We start from the raw sequence: 17,857 nt of genomic DNA, 5'->3' as shown, positions 1-17,857 counted from the left end.
GTATTGTGTGCTGAGAGGTTGATCTAATTGGAAAAAAAATAGACTTTTTCTGTCTCACTAAGGAAGATTGACCAAGATTATGAGACAAGGATAGATATGCACACATGCAAGTGCAAAGAAATCTGCCTTGCTTTGGCTTTCTATCTGTTCATTTGCTTTCGGGTCTCATTTATTTTCCCATTAGTCTTTCTAAAACCTGAAACTTGATACTGGACTTTTCTGTCCATACTTCTTATGTAAGCACTTTGTCATTCCAATCAATACCTTTGCATGCTGTATGTACTAAACAGTTTATCTCCCAAGACTATGACATTGAGTGATACTCAAGAGAGTTGTTTTTGTTCAGTACAAACTAAATATTTGTTAGAATGGGAAGTGAAAATAGTACAATATTTCAACCTTTTATAAAGACAGAAAGGAGCTCTTTAAAGGAAAAATATCTTGTTGGGGTGGGACTCCCCACACTACTGACTTACTGAATTCAGTGTTTTGCAAGAGCATAGGAAAGATTTCTGTGCTTTGACTATTACTTTCTAGCAAATACTCCCTGCTGCTTGTTTTTGTTATCGGCCAGTAAAAAAGCAGCATGCATGTTTTACACACAGCATGGCTTTGAACACAGCCAAACGGTTCAATTCTTTCGCAAATAAATCCAGCAAAAAGTTATTTGCAGTTTTTATTGGCTATTGGAGAACTACAGTATTTTCCAGTTTCAACAAATGTTTTGCCAGTTTTCTTCCAAATGTGTCTGTTGTGGAGGAGGAAAGATTAACATTGTGAAACTTAGGAAGCATGATATTAAAGTTCAATAAATCATTTAATTGTATTGTAGAAAATATTTTTTCTTCACCATTAGAAAGTATTTATCTTTCAGTCATATTAAACTAATTTGACAGTAGCCTAGTGAGATTTCTGAATGTTTACATCCATAGTAAAAGACATATTCTAATAATTTTAAACAAGTCAAATCTTTGTTGGTGGCTTGAAAGAGCAGTGCTACAAGTCAAGACATTTTTTCGTTTTACTGCTGTAAAAATGCTGCAATGTCTTGTTGCAGGACAAATGACAACATAAGACCCCAGATTACTTGGTAGTTTGCAGTTTGGCCCATTTCCTAGCATTAATGAAAAATAATAGAAAATCTTTATTATTAACAAACATATGTTGTATTTTAAGCATCGTCCCTTTTGAGCTAACGAGGGCCTTACTACATAGGTCTTTTAAGAATTATCCATTGACATTCATATAAGAACTTCTGTAAATATTAGTGGAAATCAAAGTACTCTGCTGGTCGCAGACAAGGTACAATGTAAAATGTAATAGCTGTCTTGACTTCCACGAGTAAGTTACCAGTACTGATGTGTGCTACTTCATAGGTTCTATAAAGTAAAATGTAACTGCACAGTGAAAAAGTGCATTGACATTTGTATTTACAGTAAAGATTACATCGCTTAAGCATCTCCCACTTGATTATTTTATTTTAAACATAGCTAACGGGGTTTAAGTAACTTTCACAATTGCAATGAACACCATAAAATGTAAATAGCAAAAATCATAAAAGACTGACGTGACATGCAACTATAACTTTTTGTCCTTTTAAGTCCAACTCCAGCAGATATTTAAAGGGTAATGCACCTTGAAAATGTATTTGTGGGATGTAAACAACTGTCATGTTTTTGCCACCCTGATCTCCTGGCGCTCATCATTGGTAACTCGATCCACCTGCTGGCTTCCTAATTGCCTCTGCTACCTCATTCAGTTCACCTGGTTTCCTCAGTTGGATTGATCCTCAGTTGCCGACCTTCTGCTTTATGCCCCTGGATTACCCTCCTTGCCTTGCCCTCGACGGACACTGCAACTTTTCGGATCTTCTGGTTACCGACCCTGCCTGTCTTTGGATCTCTGAGCCTTGTCGTTGCCTGGACGAGTATTTTGCCATCCTGTTTACCTCCCAGCTGTTGCCTGGTTTCTTCTGCAGACCATTCCCCCGGACTGATCTTCTGTTCATACTCCTCCACCAATAAACTGGTCATTTGTCCAGAACTCCCTGTGTGTGGCTGTATTAAGGATCCTCAGGGTAACTCATTACAAACAACATAATATTATTAAATTATTATACAAACCACATATATTGTGGTTAAAGTGTGTCATTTTAAAATTTCTTTTAAAGAAAATTGATTTAATGGGTAATTTTTTTAAATGCCCTCTACAGGGTAAAACCAGGTGCTGTTTTATGTGAGCTAAAGGTAATCTTGATTCTCTTTTATATGACAAAAAATACATATATTTTAAAAGAGCTTTTCAGAGTATATAGCTGCAAAGGGACTGATTTGCGTTTTAGGGGAGTATAAAAGCAACACTGGACTTAATTTTTTTTCATTCAGCACTTCCAACACTGGCATCAACTTAATGTGAGCGCAACAGTGCTAACTTCTCAGATTGATATGGTTTGGGCCCACCTTGTTCTTCCACTACTGTGTTGTGTAGCTGAAGGGATTCTGAAGGGGAAAAATCTTCCACCTTGAAGACCATTTTGTGATGTTACTGCTTTTTAAATCTGTTGTCTTTGATTTTCATCTTTCAAGTGGCCCCCCTCCATCTCTTGATCCCCCTAGACCTAACACCCCTGAACCTGTTTTTCTGGTATGTTTTCAAAATTTTGCAGTGCCTTGAACGATGTAAAAGGTAGCAGGTGCACTTACACTTCAACCCATTAAATATCGGAGTGCCACGCCCGATTTTATGGATTTTTTCATATAAAAGTTTGTACAATCTGTTGGACGTTTCATATTTCCATAATGGCATTCCATCGTGCACCTCCTGGTCTGTCAGTAGCATTGAAATATGGTATCAATGCAATGCTATGGTTTCAATGGAGATAGTGTGTTTCTGATAAAATGACATATAATAACTGCATCTGTTTGATATCTGTAAGAGACATGTCTTCTAAGACCTTAAAACACATGCATTAAAAAAAAAAAAAAATCTTTGCACAAGACTATCATCTTCTTCACAACCCGCTGGTTAAGGTATTAATCCTGTGAAAATCTATCTGCGTTCCATAAAATATCTCATTTTAAAACCTTTAAAAAAAAAAAAGGACCTCAATGTTTTTGGTTTTTTTTTTCCACCTCATTCAGTCTCAGCAGTTACCAATAATTTCCTAACTCAGCGCAGTACCATCTTTTGCCCACTCGCTCAGCTGGGCCCTTAGTTAGCAGCTAGTGGCTGTCACCTGCTCTAGATACTGCATGCTAGCCCCTAGCTAAATTCTTGTGCCAGTTCTTATTTGTCTCTTCTGGGCTATATTGTGAGAAGATTAAATGTAAATCTTTCTCAATGTAAAACTGCAAAAATCTCACAATTTTTAGTTCATATTCAAAACACTCAGTATCTCAGAATCAGTATCTGTGATACTGGTCAAGGCCAAAGGTCAAAACTGGTTACTCGTGATCTTGGGACCCTTAGGCAGAACTGCAATAAAATTGGGCATTGTTTTGTACTGTGCTCAGAAAGACCAGCTTCTCTGGGTCAAAGGTCATTAAAATGGTCTGAGGCAAAGTGGAAAATTGCATTGTGGTCACATGGATGAAAATTGGGAATTCCTTTTAAAAAGACATTAATGTCCTGTCCATACTGAAGAGGAAAGGGGCCACCTAGCTTCCAGGAGTTAAACCTGACTGCCTGGTAGCGTAGAGTCAGATCTGTTAGGCAGATATAATCCTGCATCGGACCAGAATGGCACATTTCCATCCCAAATCTCCAACAACTGCTCTTCCTCACTGCATTGTGAACTACTGGGGATGCTCCACAATGGTTCATCAGCATTTTCTCCATTTATTGAGACATGTTGCTGCCATTATGGTCAAAATAAACTAATATCCATTCATTAATTTCTTTAGTCTAATCACAGGTCACAGGGAAGCTAAAGCCTAACTCAGAAATCATCGGGTGAGAGGCAGGGTACAAACTGGACAGGTCAATTTAGCTAATATGTTCCATGTAATTGTAAAATGTCTCACATGCAACATTTGATATGCTCTTCATATTCTAGTTGGAATAAAATATGGAAAACCATTTCATTCTAATTTTATTCATATTGTACACAGTGTTCGCCCTTATTAACACAGTATTTTGGTAAGGCAAGGCAAGTTTACTTGTATAGCACCTTCATTTACAAGACAATTCAAATTGCAAAAAGTATTCTTGGTATTGGGGCTGCCTGAAAGTTCCATTCTCTTTCTCTTTATTTCTTGTTCTCTTTAGACTTTTATTGTCTTTTCATTTGCTAGTTTTTATGCTTCAATTTCTTGTTTTCTAGCACACCCACTTTCATTTTATGTCTGGAAAATACAAGCCAGGATCATTATATCCCATATACCAGGTGCTTTACATCATAAAGCATTCACTCAAATAAAGTATGTCACAATAGTTCCTGTGTTTACCTGGAGGTTTGATATCCCCACAGCTGCAATCATTCCAAACATAACAAGGAACATGCCTCCGATCACAGGATCTGGGATGGTAATAAAAACTGCTCCGAACTTCCCAAAGATCCCCAGAAGAATCATCAGAATTCCAGTTGTCTGGAGGACCAATCTGCTGCCAACCTAGCAAGGAAAGATCTGGTTAGATAGGATAAACGAAATATTTCTCACCAGATGAATGTAATTTTGACTAAGGGCAGGGTATGAGGAAACAAATGGCTGGACAGCTGTGAAACTTTGGTTTTTACATGGATCTAGACATTAGCAACCTACACCAATAACCTAGAGCACTTAAATGATAGAAAACATGGACTAAGAAGTCTCTAATGAACTGTCTTTTTTTTGCATCATAAGATCAACCAAATGTGTGTGTTTATTTGAAGAAAAGATGGCAGTAGATATGCAAGTGAGTTTTTTTTGCATGCCTGAGTACAGCCCAATCAGAACATGTTGGTTTTCAGCACGCTTCATTCTTAACCGCCTGGAGGAACTCCAATACAGCCTGGAGGAACTCCAATACAGCCTGGAGGAACTCCAATACAGCCTGGAGGAACTCCAATACAGCCTGGAGGAACTCCAATATAGCCTGGAGGAACTCCAATATAGCCTGGAGGAACTCCAATATAGCTAAAAATGGTTTGCTCAGATTCATGCTTTGTTCTTTGATGTTTGTTTGTTTGGTTTGATTTAACTGACACACTATAACTGACTTTGCTGAGTTGTCACTTTCTTTCCAACTTGTTTAATAACATTTTCCTAAGTAGAATAAAAGTACTGGTTTCCCCGCTTGCTGTGACCAGCAATAAATTACTAGTTGCCTTTTTAGGTTTATACTAAACCTTGTTAACATCATTGTTAAAGTGATCTGGTTACACATGTTTTGTTATTTAGTATAGTCTTAAGATCTTATCTGTAAAAATAGGACATTCCGATTGGTGCTAATTATCATTTGATACAGGTAAAGCAACCTAGAATCATTTGTTTTTTTTAAATAAAGGCTTCATATTATTTAGATTTTTTAAGTCACTTTGGTTTACTTATTGAATGAATTAATGGGAAAATTGCCAAACAAGCTCAGACAAATCCAACTCATTGTACTGTCTGTTCCAAAACAATACACAAAGTTGGCAGAAGGAAAAGACTAATGGATTATCTAAAGCTCCAGAGCTAGATAGTAATACTGAAGACTTATAGTAGATATTAGACCTACCTTTTACACAGTGTAAAGGAATGGTGAGTGTGTGGTGAATAGCAACGTTTTTGCTCTAATGTGGTCAAAGATTAAAAGGACTGTCAGACTAATAGGGATTACTTCTGTATGCAAGTGTCATTGTGTACCTTTGTAATTCCAAGCGCAGCAATGTTCTGGCTGTAGGAGGTGGTTCCATTGCCCGTTCCCCACAGTGCAGCTAGAACGCAACCGATGCCCTCCACGGCAATCCCTCGGTTGATGGCATGAGTTGGAGGAGGAGGGGCACCAGACAACCGTGCACAAGCATAATAGTCGCCAATTGATTCCATGGTAGATGCCAAGACCCCTGCCATCATACCCAACACTGAAGACAAACTCACTGTGGGTAAACCCCACTGGCCTTTGGAGAGAGTACAAAGCAAACGTAAAAACTGTACTCTTGAAATAACAGATCTTGGTAGCACAATGATTGAATGCTCAGTATTTTCCTTTGGCTGAAGTCTTGGCAGGCTGCCACCTTGTGACTGAGGAAGCAAAGAAGACTGGTTTGTAAAGCATGAGAGATACATTTATTGCTCAAACCACTGAGAGATTTATATACAGGCAGCTATACAACATCAGCCAGATCCCTGCTGACTTTTCTCAATCCTTTATACAAATGTTTGAATAGTTCCAAACACCCTGTCAGGGTTTGCTTTTTTAATATATTGTAAGATTCTAATTTATTGTACTCCCCAGCAATCACAGCAGAAAAATATTAATTCACCAGCTGAATGTGAGATGCTAACCGTAGTCCATGAAAGTGACTCAGTTTGTTCTAAAATTTGACTGTTTTTGCCAAAATGAGAATGAAGGTTTTCAGTTACAGCATGGTGAATAACTATTTCCACAAAAAGTTTTCTTCTGCACAATGTAGATACAAGTAGAATAAAAAGATAGAAAAATGTAATCCTTTCTTTGTTTGTTTGTAATGTTTTTAAAGAAATATACTGTATAAAACGTTTAAAGTCCTTCTGCATTTTGCCAACCACCCTTCCCTCTCCAGTGAAGTAAAGGAAAAGAAATTAGGAAAATATTATAGGAGCAATTATATATTTTTTTGCAAATGCATGGGCTCTAAGAGGTTGTAGTACCATCATCTGTTAAACCTTAAAAATCTATCAAGAGGTATAATGGATTTACAGCTGTATCTACACTTTGTTCAGCATATTTTCCTAGACTAAATTAGAGATTACACTAAATGAAACTAAACTAAACGTTTTAAAAAAGAAAAGGCTACTATGTAGCCCTAAAACCTTGAGTTCTCCTGCACTGTGTGCACAGATATACATTTACTTACATTGTTAAACATTGCTGTTTTGTGGTTGAATTTTCCTCGATTTGACTTTGCAAGTGATCGCCAGTCAGGATCAATAAAAATTTCTTTCGCAATACGTTTCTTTGCTGTCTTTGCTGGCTTGATGAGGATCAGTATTTCTACCCTTCTGAAACCAACTAAAATTCTTCCCATGTTCTGTCTTGGGCATGGTTGTTTAACACACGAAACTGTTCACTGCTGCAGTTTAGGTTAAATAATTTGCTGACATCTAAAATATTTTTCATTTCTGCGAAACCTTTCTGAAAAGAAACTCTTACCTATATTTTTAGTTAAATCCAAGGAGTGACTCTTTTGAATCAGTTAAATTGCCTTCAAACCTATGTAGTCCAAGTTGTTTTTTATTAGTACAAAGTCATTCTAACCAAAAACACTCCTTCTGTTTAAACAATGATTTCTGGTTCACCGTTTATTTTGTTTTATTAATTTAAAATTCTGTTTTATTCATGAATAAAACCGGAAGAACGTCTCTACATATAAATGTGAAAATGCAAATCAGTGGAAGGAAAATCTCCCCTTTTGAAAGAATGCATTTTTTAAAATTCTAACCCTAAGTATATATGACAGGCAAGCTATTAACATCCAGTCAATGTGCATTTAAAAGCTGGCACAAGCAGACGTCAGAATATTCTACAAAGATAACATTCAACATGACAGCATCCTTTGATGCACGTACAGTATCACATCATCAGAGGTTGATGATGCAGATACTCATGGTTTTGGAATGTGTGGCCCTGATGCGGCACATTTCTAAGTCTTAAAAAGTCACGCAATGACACCGAAATTGGCTAAACTTGTTCTGTAAACTTTAAATGGTTTAACCCTTTATTACCAGTATCAATGTCAAACTGTTGTCTTTACAGTTAAAAGATTTCACAAAATGAATACTACAACATAGGGAAACTAAAAGATGAATAAGGTTCTCATTACCCTTTTTTGTTCTTAATGTTCCTAATGTATACTTACAATACAAAAGTGTAAAGGACATTGCAAACAGACAATTTAACACGGAGTGAGTTGGGCTTACTTTTATATATTTTTTATTCATTGTCATAGCCGTTATAGTTCTAATTGCAGATTGATCCCTGGTTCATATGCAAATTCCAGGTGAAACAATGAAATAGCCACAAAGCTGATATATTTGAGAAATAAAAACAATGACATCCAGCTTACCATGCAAGCAAATTTCCCAAACAGACAGATAGTTTAACAGGCATATGTATTTAATATTTTGCCTTAGGTGAAAAATAAGTTTTTATTGACATATTGTACCTATATTCCTATGACAAAATGAAAACCCCAGACCTATAAAGGCATTAAAAGGAATGGTTTTGAAATTAAATGATCAAAAGTTATCGAATTTTCTTACAGCAGCATGTGTCTTTGAAACATTCTCAATGCGCACATTCTGCATTGTTAATGGGTAAAGTCAACTAATGGCTCCAAGGCCTCTTGACTTGATTTTGTTGTAAAAATGTGTAATTTATCACCACCATCATCATGTAGATACCCACAAAGAATGCCAGCCAACAAACAAGCCAGCCTTGTCCTTTGCCATGCAGAAGTATATTAGCAAATATAAATATTGCGAGAGGTTGCGCATGATAACTCCAGTCATGCGTGTTTGTACATACTTATTTATTTATTTTCTATATTGCTTAGTTAAATTCAAGGCTGTGAGTGTAAAGATTTATATTAAACTTCATCCCTTTCCATTTAAGTTTTTGTGTGATTGCACTTACCTGGATAAGGCACGTGGAACCATGGGGAGTTTGTTACAGCATCCAAGCTTATGTCCGTCCTTGCTGAGTAACCATATTGATCAGACTTCGAAGGCAGGACATTGGAGATGGTCAGTAAAAAGCAGAGCAGCCAGCCTCCACACATCCCAAACAGAGCCTAGATGTTGTTATCAGACAGACAGTATGTTGGTAAAGTTTACAGTTCAACCACTTCAGAAAATCTTTTGAAAAACTCTTTAAAAACTAGATGGGTATTTGCTCAGAAAAACCTCACTGAGGATGTCGAATGAAGTAAAACTTACTCACATACTTTACTTCCAACAGTTCCTGTCAGTTATTTATTTCTTTGCAGAGGCCAGAGAAGGTCCAGATAAAACCAATAAGTCGATACCTCTGGCGCAACCACACCACACGGTAAGAATCATCTGAAGCACGTAGCTTGTTTTTTTCAAAGAAACTCCTACATCCCTCATCAACCTAAACGCTTGAAGATGTTGATGATGTCATAACCCTGTCAATTCTACACTTTAAATACACTGCCATTTGTGGTACTGCTTTGCACTTACACTGGGTGTGCTGCATATGGGTACAATATGCTGAAGACAATGTTGTATAGTTCTGATTGCATTTTAAAGGGGTTATGTGGGGGGAAAAAAAATCTGTGTTTAAGTAAGCATTGATCATACACAGGCTTCTTGAAAAAGACGCCCGAATTTCAACCCCCCCCCCCCCCCCCTTGAAAAAAAAGAAGTTGGCAAAAAGCATCAAATTATTCCCTTGACTTCCATTTTATCTGTGGGATCCAAGAAGAATCTTATGATGTGATTTAAATGGAAATAATGTGATACATTATTGCTGCTGCCATACCACATACAGTATGTGGCCTCATCTTTTCATCCTATAATATCTGGTTTCATTCTGTTAAACAATAAAGAGAAACACTTTATGCTTTTCATTGCATAAATTGATGACATTACATATGCTGACAGTTTTTTGTTTTCTTTTTTTTTCTAAATTTTCCTTTACCATCAAGAGACCAGTCAGGCTTTGTTGTTGGTTAGACTGAGTATTGCCTGTTTTTTGTCAGCACCCCAATCTGTTGATTTATAATTAATTCATCCTTCAAAGGGCTAAAACATTATCACACGCAACCAGTAAAAGGGACAAACCAGAGAATAAGAAAAGGAACAAGAAGACGATGACAGAAACTGTCAAATAAAAAGTACCAGAAGAAAACATTGTGTTTTGTTTTGTTTTTTTCTTCTACTTCTGGTGTTTTCGGACAGTTGTAAATGACATTATAGCAGTAAATTTCCACTACCCACTGGTGTCAAAACATGGAAGTGAACTCCAAAATCAACACTGTTCACTCGTGGATGAACTGACTTGACGACTCTGGCAAAACACATGAAAGTTTGAGAGCAGCAATGTTTTAAAACATTTGAAACAGACATCCACATTTATGCACGTAAGGGAGCAGAAATCGGCCTGAGCTTTTTCTTTTACGATCGGAAAATGTGTTTGTGTCCATTTTAATTTACCCATTAGGGTTACGGTTTGGATCATTTACCATTTTGCAGATGGTGGTTTTTTACAACTATGAAAAGAAATGCAAACGTAAAAAACATATTACCATTTACCTCATTGGCATCATTTTAAAACAGAATTTTTTATGTTCACATTATATTAAATATGTTGTGATGCTTCGGGTCAGGGAGATTTTTACTAGGGTGTGAAAATACAGTCAACTTCTTTTGAAAAAGCCACAACATTATCATAGCAAAGTGACTTATAAGTCCTGCTTTTGCTTTTGTCTCCTTGTGCATCTGCTGCATAGACTGACTGATCCCACATGTGTGAGGTTTTGTTGCCAAGTACTTGCTCAACGGGAAATTTGTGGGGGTTTTTTCAACGCACCTGAAGAAAACTTTTGCTCTGATTCCAATCTACATAAATATATTCAAGTGAACTGAAATGGTTTAAAGGTGCCTGGACAAGAGGATGTAGTTTCTAATGTGAAATGCCAAACATCCTATCATTCAACAGCTTTTATTCTGAACAAGTTGTTCAGCTGATGCCAATAATCTGGATCAAGCGTGATCAATCTGTTCATGAACAAAATCTAGTGCAATGGAGTAACAAGATAATGAATACAGAGTAACAAGATTACTGACTTTATAACCTAAAAACACAACAAACAAAAAGAAAAAAACATAAAAAACAAAGCAGACAAAAACATCTGTTTACAGTATTGTTTACAATAAAGAATATATCTGTTACTGCAGTAACAGGCCAGTAACTACTTTCTTTAAAATGTGTGTGTGTGTGCGTAAAAATAGTCAATTTATTTCAAGAGCTTAACATAATCAGCATTTAATGCACAACTAACTTCTTCCATTCATCAACAACCGACACACATGTAGGATTTGAATGCAAACAGAGCTATCTGAGCAGAGATTTGCAGATGTCCCTCATTCGTCGCTTCCCGAGAGAACATCAAAACATTCCAAAACCCACTGAAAGGTACAACCTAATCTCTCTAGCAAGTCCTAGATGTAACGGAAAGTCGACCGTTGAAACATGTGTAAACCGGTCTAGCTTTCTTTTAATTTAGCAGTAGAGCAATTCTAGTATGAGCCCATATGTGATACCCAAACTTCTCACTTTATCTGTCTAGGGAGCTGTGTAAGAGCTCAAGTAACCATGAAGAAAAACAACTTTTAGCTGCTTGTATTCACAGACTTGGTCTTTGATTCACTGTAAAGAGCTCAAGATCATCGATGAGCTTTGCAGACTGACTGGTAAATTGACAGTTTTTGCCTTTTGGTTCATCTCTTTGTTGCTACAGAGGCATCATTATCACTTTCAACAACAGCCTAGATCTCCCTGTCAACTTTAACATCCAGTTGACTGGGTCTTCCTGAGAACTGATCACCATCAGAAGGTGCTGAAATGTACAGTGTACAATAAAAGTGAAGACATTCACCTGATTTAGTTATTTGCAATAAACTGAATGGGCATTATCAAGCGTTATCAGGCCATTTCCATGGGACAATAGGGCTCTTTTCTGCCTCCTATAGCAGGTAGAGTAAGTCGATCATCTAATCTCATCAGTATTAACATCACTGGAAGTCTCCTGATACAAAAATCCAAGAAGTCTTATCTTTTTGCTCTTCCTGTTGACTGCTCACATTTCAATTATAAATGTCACGTGAAAGGTATAGGCTAGAACAGCTTACTGAAATCCATATATTTATGTTTTAACATCATAGACCATTGAGATATGGAATAATTGACAGTTTGGGTGTACATTCTTTTAGAAATATAAAGAAAGTTTTTGTTTTTAGACTTTATAGTTCTTGAAGAGATATTCTTATCCACAGACAGAGTCCCTGGAGTCCTATCACCAAAATAGGGAATATTGCACAAAACCCAACATGGTACATGTAACAATATTGCACAGAACACAACAACTCAGCAGGGCCTCTTGTTTAAGGCAGCTGTGACTATGGACAATAGACCTGAGCCAAAACAAACCCTTCTGCACTGACAGTATCCTTTAACTACACTCTGAGGGCAACGGGGAGAGGAATGTATGTAGCATGTGTAGAATCTTTTTCTACTGAGACTGCAGTCCGTGTGGCAACTTTACTGTTGCGATCAAAGAGGCTGGATGTGTCAAGACCAGTGACTTTTTACAGTTTTGCTGCTAATAAGATGAGGCTTGTATTCAACAGAGTCTGTTATAAAAAACAGGTGGAAAAGTACAGTAGAATGGACTGGATGATGCATTGGTACCATGACAGGACTGACGCTATCTACAGTCGCAAAACTTGAAAAGGTCTTTTTTTAATACAAGCATAAATATCTAAATAACATCTTTATAATTTATCGAAATATGTCATATAGTAGAACTCATTTGGCTTTATTAGATATTTGATTTATGTAACAGATATATCTTGTCGTAACATAGGTTAATCTTGTTCGAAAGACCGGAAGAAGTACTTTGATGGTGCTGATTTGCTTTCACCTGCATAGTGCTGCCATGGAGAATTGTAGTTTTTACATGATAGGAACATTTTGAGTTGCATTTAAAGTTGCAGATACTAAATAACAACATACCGGTTAAATTAAGTTACAAGAAAATTAAATGATCGATAGATAGATAGATAGATAGATAGATCGATAGATCGATCGAACGATAGTGTTACCCTGTCTCTCAGCTGTTTTTTGAAGTAAACAAAAAAAAAAATATATATTTTTTTTTAGTATGTTACCAGGTGCAAGTGCCAAGCAGGTTCAAAAAGCCGCATCAGTGCAGTACTTTTTGTGATTTTTAAAAAAAATCTATGTAATTATTTACTTGAGAAGTAAGTCAGTCATTCAGTCCCAGTCCACTGGGAAATGTCCTGCTAATCCAAAGGGCTAAAAAGGGTTAAAACAATACCCAACAAGCACTTTGAATTGGATTAAAGACTAATGTATGCAACCTTTACATTAGCAACTCACAGAGAAAAGCTTGAAGAGTGGATATTGGAAGACTTTCCACTTCTTGTCCTTGTACGCAATCATTGGGACATCAACTTTGCTGAGGTATTGGGAGAACAGGAGGATCAGGCAAACTGTTCTGTGGAACAAAAGGAAAAGACCAAATTAGTCACATGGGTCCAGTTTATACCTGGATATACCACAACAATCACAAAGACAGAGGTATTAATTCCCCTAGGATGTAGAAGGTCCATACTGAATTGGACTATACTCAGCTAAATTATATAAAGAAATTCAACTGAATTGGACTTAAACTGGAGTTAATTGGATTCAACTGGATTATAAATGGAGGAAACTAAACCATTGTCAAATTAGTCTAGAGTCAAATTATAATGTCTCAATAAGATGATATGAGACAACTTGGAATAAGACACACCAAAATAAAAAAAGGTATTCTGATTATCTAATTGAAAGTGAGCAAATCATGTTATATGGCATCTGCAAAGTGACATTATCTTAAGCTTTAGCTTTATGGTACCATTACCACTGAAGTTTCACAGACTGACCCACACTGCAGGCAGCTGCACTCATTGCCACCACAATCAACACAGAACATAGTGGCTTTGGGTGAAGATAAAACATTTTGGGAGCAAAGAGGATCATGTTTCAAAAGATGATCAAGGCTTTAGATAGGTAGAAACACTATAATGGCATACGGGGTGCATAAGAGTCAACCAGCAAGACAATGCAACACCATACGTGTACATGATCAGATTAAGCCTTATAACATTTAGAAGGGAATAAGAAGTATCTAGCTTACACCTTTATATCATAACATAAGTGTATCTTATTCAGACTAAGGTTGATAGTGAGGACATTACTGTGATTGTAATAAAAAACAGTATTCTATTGGCAGAGGGATGTATAAAAGGGGACAGGTGTGGGATTGCAAGGCGGGACTGGGAAGGAGAATGTGACTGGTAATAGGTCACAAGCAGTTTGGGCTGCGCCACTCTGATGGAAACTTGAGAAAGGACTGGTGCTGGCAACAGGAAGGAACAGCGATGATGTGGAAATGACTATGGCGGCGAAAGCCCGAGGAAGATGGCAGGCAGTGATGCAGATTGGAGCAAGTGGTGCTGCGAGGATCACCAGCTTGGTCAAGACAGATGACACAACACTAATTAACAGTTAAATTTGAAGGAAAGTTGGCATTTCTAGCTGTAGTGTGTATGTGTGGGCTGGCAGCCCCTACATAATGAGTGTCTTAGCCCTCCTCTACTGTGTTTCCCCCCACAGCAACTGTGCAGCTGAGACTGAGGCAGGCAGTGGTGTGTACACTGGGGTGCTTCGAAATGGACATGCCCCCATCTTATCTGCAGCAGATACTCCCCTACGAAAAGCTGAACTACCCAAGGCTGGCCCCACCTTTAAAGTTAGCATGGAACAACTTTTAAATGATCATTTTGAGGGAGAGACAGTTTTTATTTAGTGACTTTGAATAAAAAGAACCTCTATTCCCCTGACTTATTAGCTACGTTTACATGAGAGTTTTAATTCCTGTTTAATTCCGAATAAAAGTTAATTCTGCCTTAAATTGATGAAAAACAACCATGTAAACAGTTAATTCCTAATACAATTTTCTATTCGGAATTAAACTTAATTCCAATGTAAGTGCCTGGTTTATTCACATTTTAATTCCAAACTATTTAATTCATCCGTCATGTAAACCTTAATAATTCCGCTCTAAATTAATTCCGGTCGTTCTGAGCATGCTCGTTACCTCTTCCTGTCCCGATGACGGGTGTTGTTTTGCCTCCTGTGTTTGGTGGTCTATCTTTCTTTGCCTTCTCAGTTGCTGCAAAAGGTGACGTAGTATACTCATGTTGAGCTGGTACTTCCCATTTATAATAAAAATGGTGTCAAAACCGGTTCTTATGATGTAGGTTTTACAAGTTATGACTGAAAAGACGAGAAGCAGGGAGCTAACTTTATTTCCGTTATACGTCAGACGTCATGTGCTCCCTCTGTCCAATTAGAACTTTTCCCAACCTGCCGCTCTAAAGAGAAATGTAGTGAAGACGCGTTTCATGTAAATCCATTTGGCATTATTATTTTCATGTAAACTCGTAAGAGAATACGTAAATTCCAAATTATTTAATTCCGAATTTAAAAAGAACATCATGTAACCGTAACCAATCTGGCATCTTATTTCTTTAGCAGTGGGTACCGGGCTGGAATAAAAAGAACCCTGTGTGATATCTCTTTCAAACATTTGCATATATCATATCTCCCATAGTTCTTTGTGTCTTTTACGTTGACACAGTTAAGTCAGTTCATCCTACAGTGGACAGTGCTGAGTTCTGAGTTCACGTCCATGTTTTTACCGCAGTTGACAGCAGTAATGCACTGCTAAGTTGTTTACAATCACTGAAAAACACAAGAAGAATAAAACCACAATATTTATTTCTGGTAACTTCTGCTCCATTGAGTGCTTCTTATTGGTAGATTTCTGCATCATATTCCTTTCTGTTCTTCTCTAGTTTTTTCATTTCACTGTTTTCATGTCAAATACACAACTCAGCACTGCCTCCAAAATTTACATTTGCACTGCTCCATTTTCAAGAGGGTATTGGCTGCAGACTGGAGAATGAGGCGAGGCTGGATATTAGATGGGGCTGGATGTCCAACCCCGCCCTCTCAACATTTTGAACCCTCACCCTTTCTCCTTAACCCTAACTCTAACCCGATAACCACACCCATTACCAGTCTAACCATGCCCATTCAATATCCAGCCCCGTTCCATTCTTTTTTTCTTGTGTCTTGTACAGCATTTAAGTAAGTGCCCCGCCCCATTCTCCAGGCTGCAGACGGGGGTTATTGGCATTGTCTACATCAAGTGATTGATAGCTGAGGTCCTTGAAGTTAGACTGTGCATAAGCTTCGAAGGAGACGGACCAAACTGTCTTCTGTCTGTATATCTGTCTTCTGTGTTGAGCATAAAAAGGCTTTTAAAGGGAACTACAGGAATTCAAAATTCTTGTTGTCATTACTGTTCAGGTCCTTGTTTAAATGGAACAACAGAAATGTAAAATAAGCTTTTACAACATCTGAGATATTAAACAGGTTGTCAAAAACTGGGAATTAATATAAAAATTAAAGTGCACTTAACCAGCATCTTTTCAACAGAATTCTGCAGAAAAATGACAACCCATCTGGTTTATCCTCAATCTGACCAGCATTCATTTTATTACGAGACTACTGAATGCATACTGAGGAACTAAAAGCTAGTAACAGAGTGCTGCATTGGATAACCTATCCTCCACAATCACCTGATGTATTGGGATGTGTTGGAATGCAGCTTGGAGGAAAAGCAGCCAACAAGCAATAAGCATTTTTTGCTAAAGATCTTGTATTACTTTCTGAAGATTGAAAAACTGCTGCCATCACTCGATAATGCAGACTAATATCATTACTTATATACAGTATATATATATATATATATATATATATATATATATATATATATATATATATATATATATATATATATATATATGAGAGAGAGAGAGAGAGAGAGACTTTTTAGTGCTTTGTAGAGTTACTGCTTGACTTCTCCCACACTGCCTGCGTTTCCGTCTGATGGAATTACACACCTGTCCCTCATGCCCTCATCAAGCTTTCCAGATTAAAAACCCAGTGGTTGCAGCCACTTGTTAGCTCCATAGTAGTAATTTTTGTGCTACTGAGCCCACAATGGCCTTCATTGCTTGGATTTGTCCTTTTTTTCTTTTGGGGGAATTAACCATTCTTGTATTGGATCCCCCCTTGAGTCCTTCATGTGATCTAAGTCATAACATGATCTTAAAAACAAAACTATGTGGGAGGTACATTATTGATGGCATAAATAAACTTGGCTAAGGTACTTCGTGAAATGCTGCCAAAACTGTATTTTCACCTTGTGTTTGTGTACATACAACTTGTGCCCATATAATCAATGATATCCCATAGTGTTCATTATAATATAACTAAGGTGTTTTCTAACTTGTTGCTTGTATTTTTAAAGAACACATTTCCATAAATTAAAATTTTAATCACAAGTATGATAGCTGAGAAATGAACATTGTGACAATATATGTTCAAATGCTGAGTTTCTTTAAAGATTCACAAATGCTATCATGATGATTTAGAGACTTCCTCTTTTCCCGTCTGATGTTTTAGACGGGTCGCTGCTTTGTGTGCAAGCGGAGTTGAATTACAAGATGCATGCACACCTGTGGGATATTATGCTTAGAGTCTGAGGCTGGTGGGGCACCGAGGCTAAGAGGGACGTGACTGATTACTGTCATCAGGAGGTGGATGTGCTGGACCTTTTAAAAACCACAAGCATTACTTTAAGTAATGACATTAGTCTGCATTATCGAGTGATGGCAGCAGTAAATGAAGACAGATTTCATGGGGTCGGTCAGGACAGACACTAAGGTAAATGATAACAGGAAAGATTTTTTGGAACATTGAGTTACACTAAAAGCAGTTGTGTAAATTAGGTAGATTTACACGCTGGACATTACCA

At 37.2% G+C, this 17,857-nt stretch overlaps 1 protein-coding gene across 1 annotated transcript in view; it reads right to left on the bottom strand.

Moving 5' to 3' along the window:
- Positions 1-17,857, bottom strand: part of LOC306768341 (solute carrier family 23 member 2) — a gene marked incomplete at both ends in the record, with an annotated part of 70,041 nt that overhangs the window by 13,888 nt on the left and 38,296 nt on the right. The window contains 4 exons of the mRNA XM_079256652.1: positions 4,446-4,610; positions 5,826-6,079; positions 8,797-8,953; positions 13,306-13,423. Coding sequence (XP_079112778.1) covers positions 4,446-4,610; positions 5,826-6,079; positions 8,797-8,953; positions 13,306-13,423 — 694 coding nt within the window. The remainder of the gene's footprint in view (positions 1-4,445; positions 4,611-5,825; positions 6,080-8,796; positions 8,954-13,305; positions 13,424-17,857) is intronic.

Source organism: Telmatherina bonti (genome assembly GCF_933228915.1).
Source record: "Telmatherina bonti genome assembly, chromosome: 2".
Classification (NCBI taxonomy): Eukaryota; Metazoa; Chordata; class Actinopteri; order Atheriniformes; family Telmatherinidae; genus Telmatherina; species Telmatherina bonti.
This window is presented reverse-complemented; position numbering and strand designations above follow the sequence as displayed.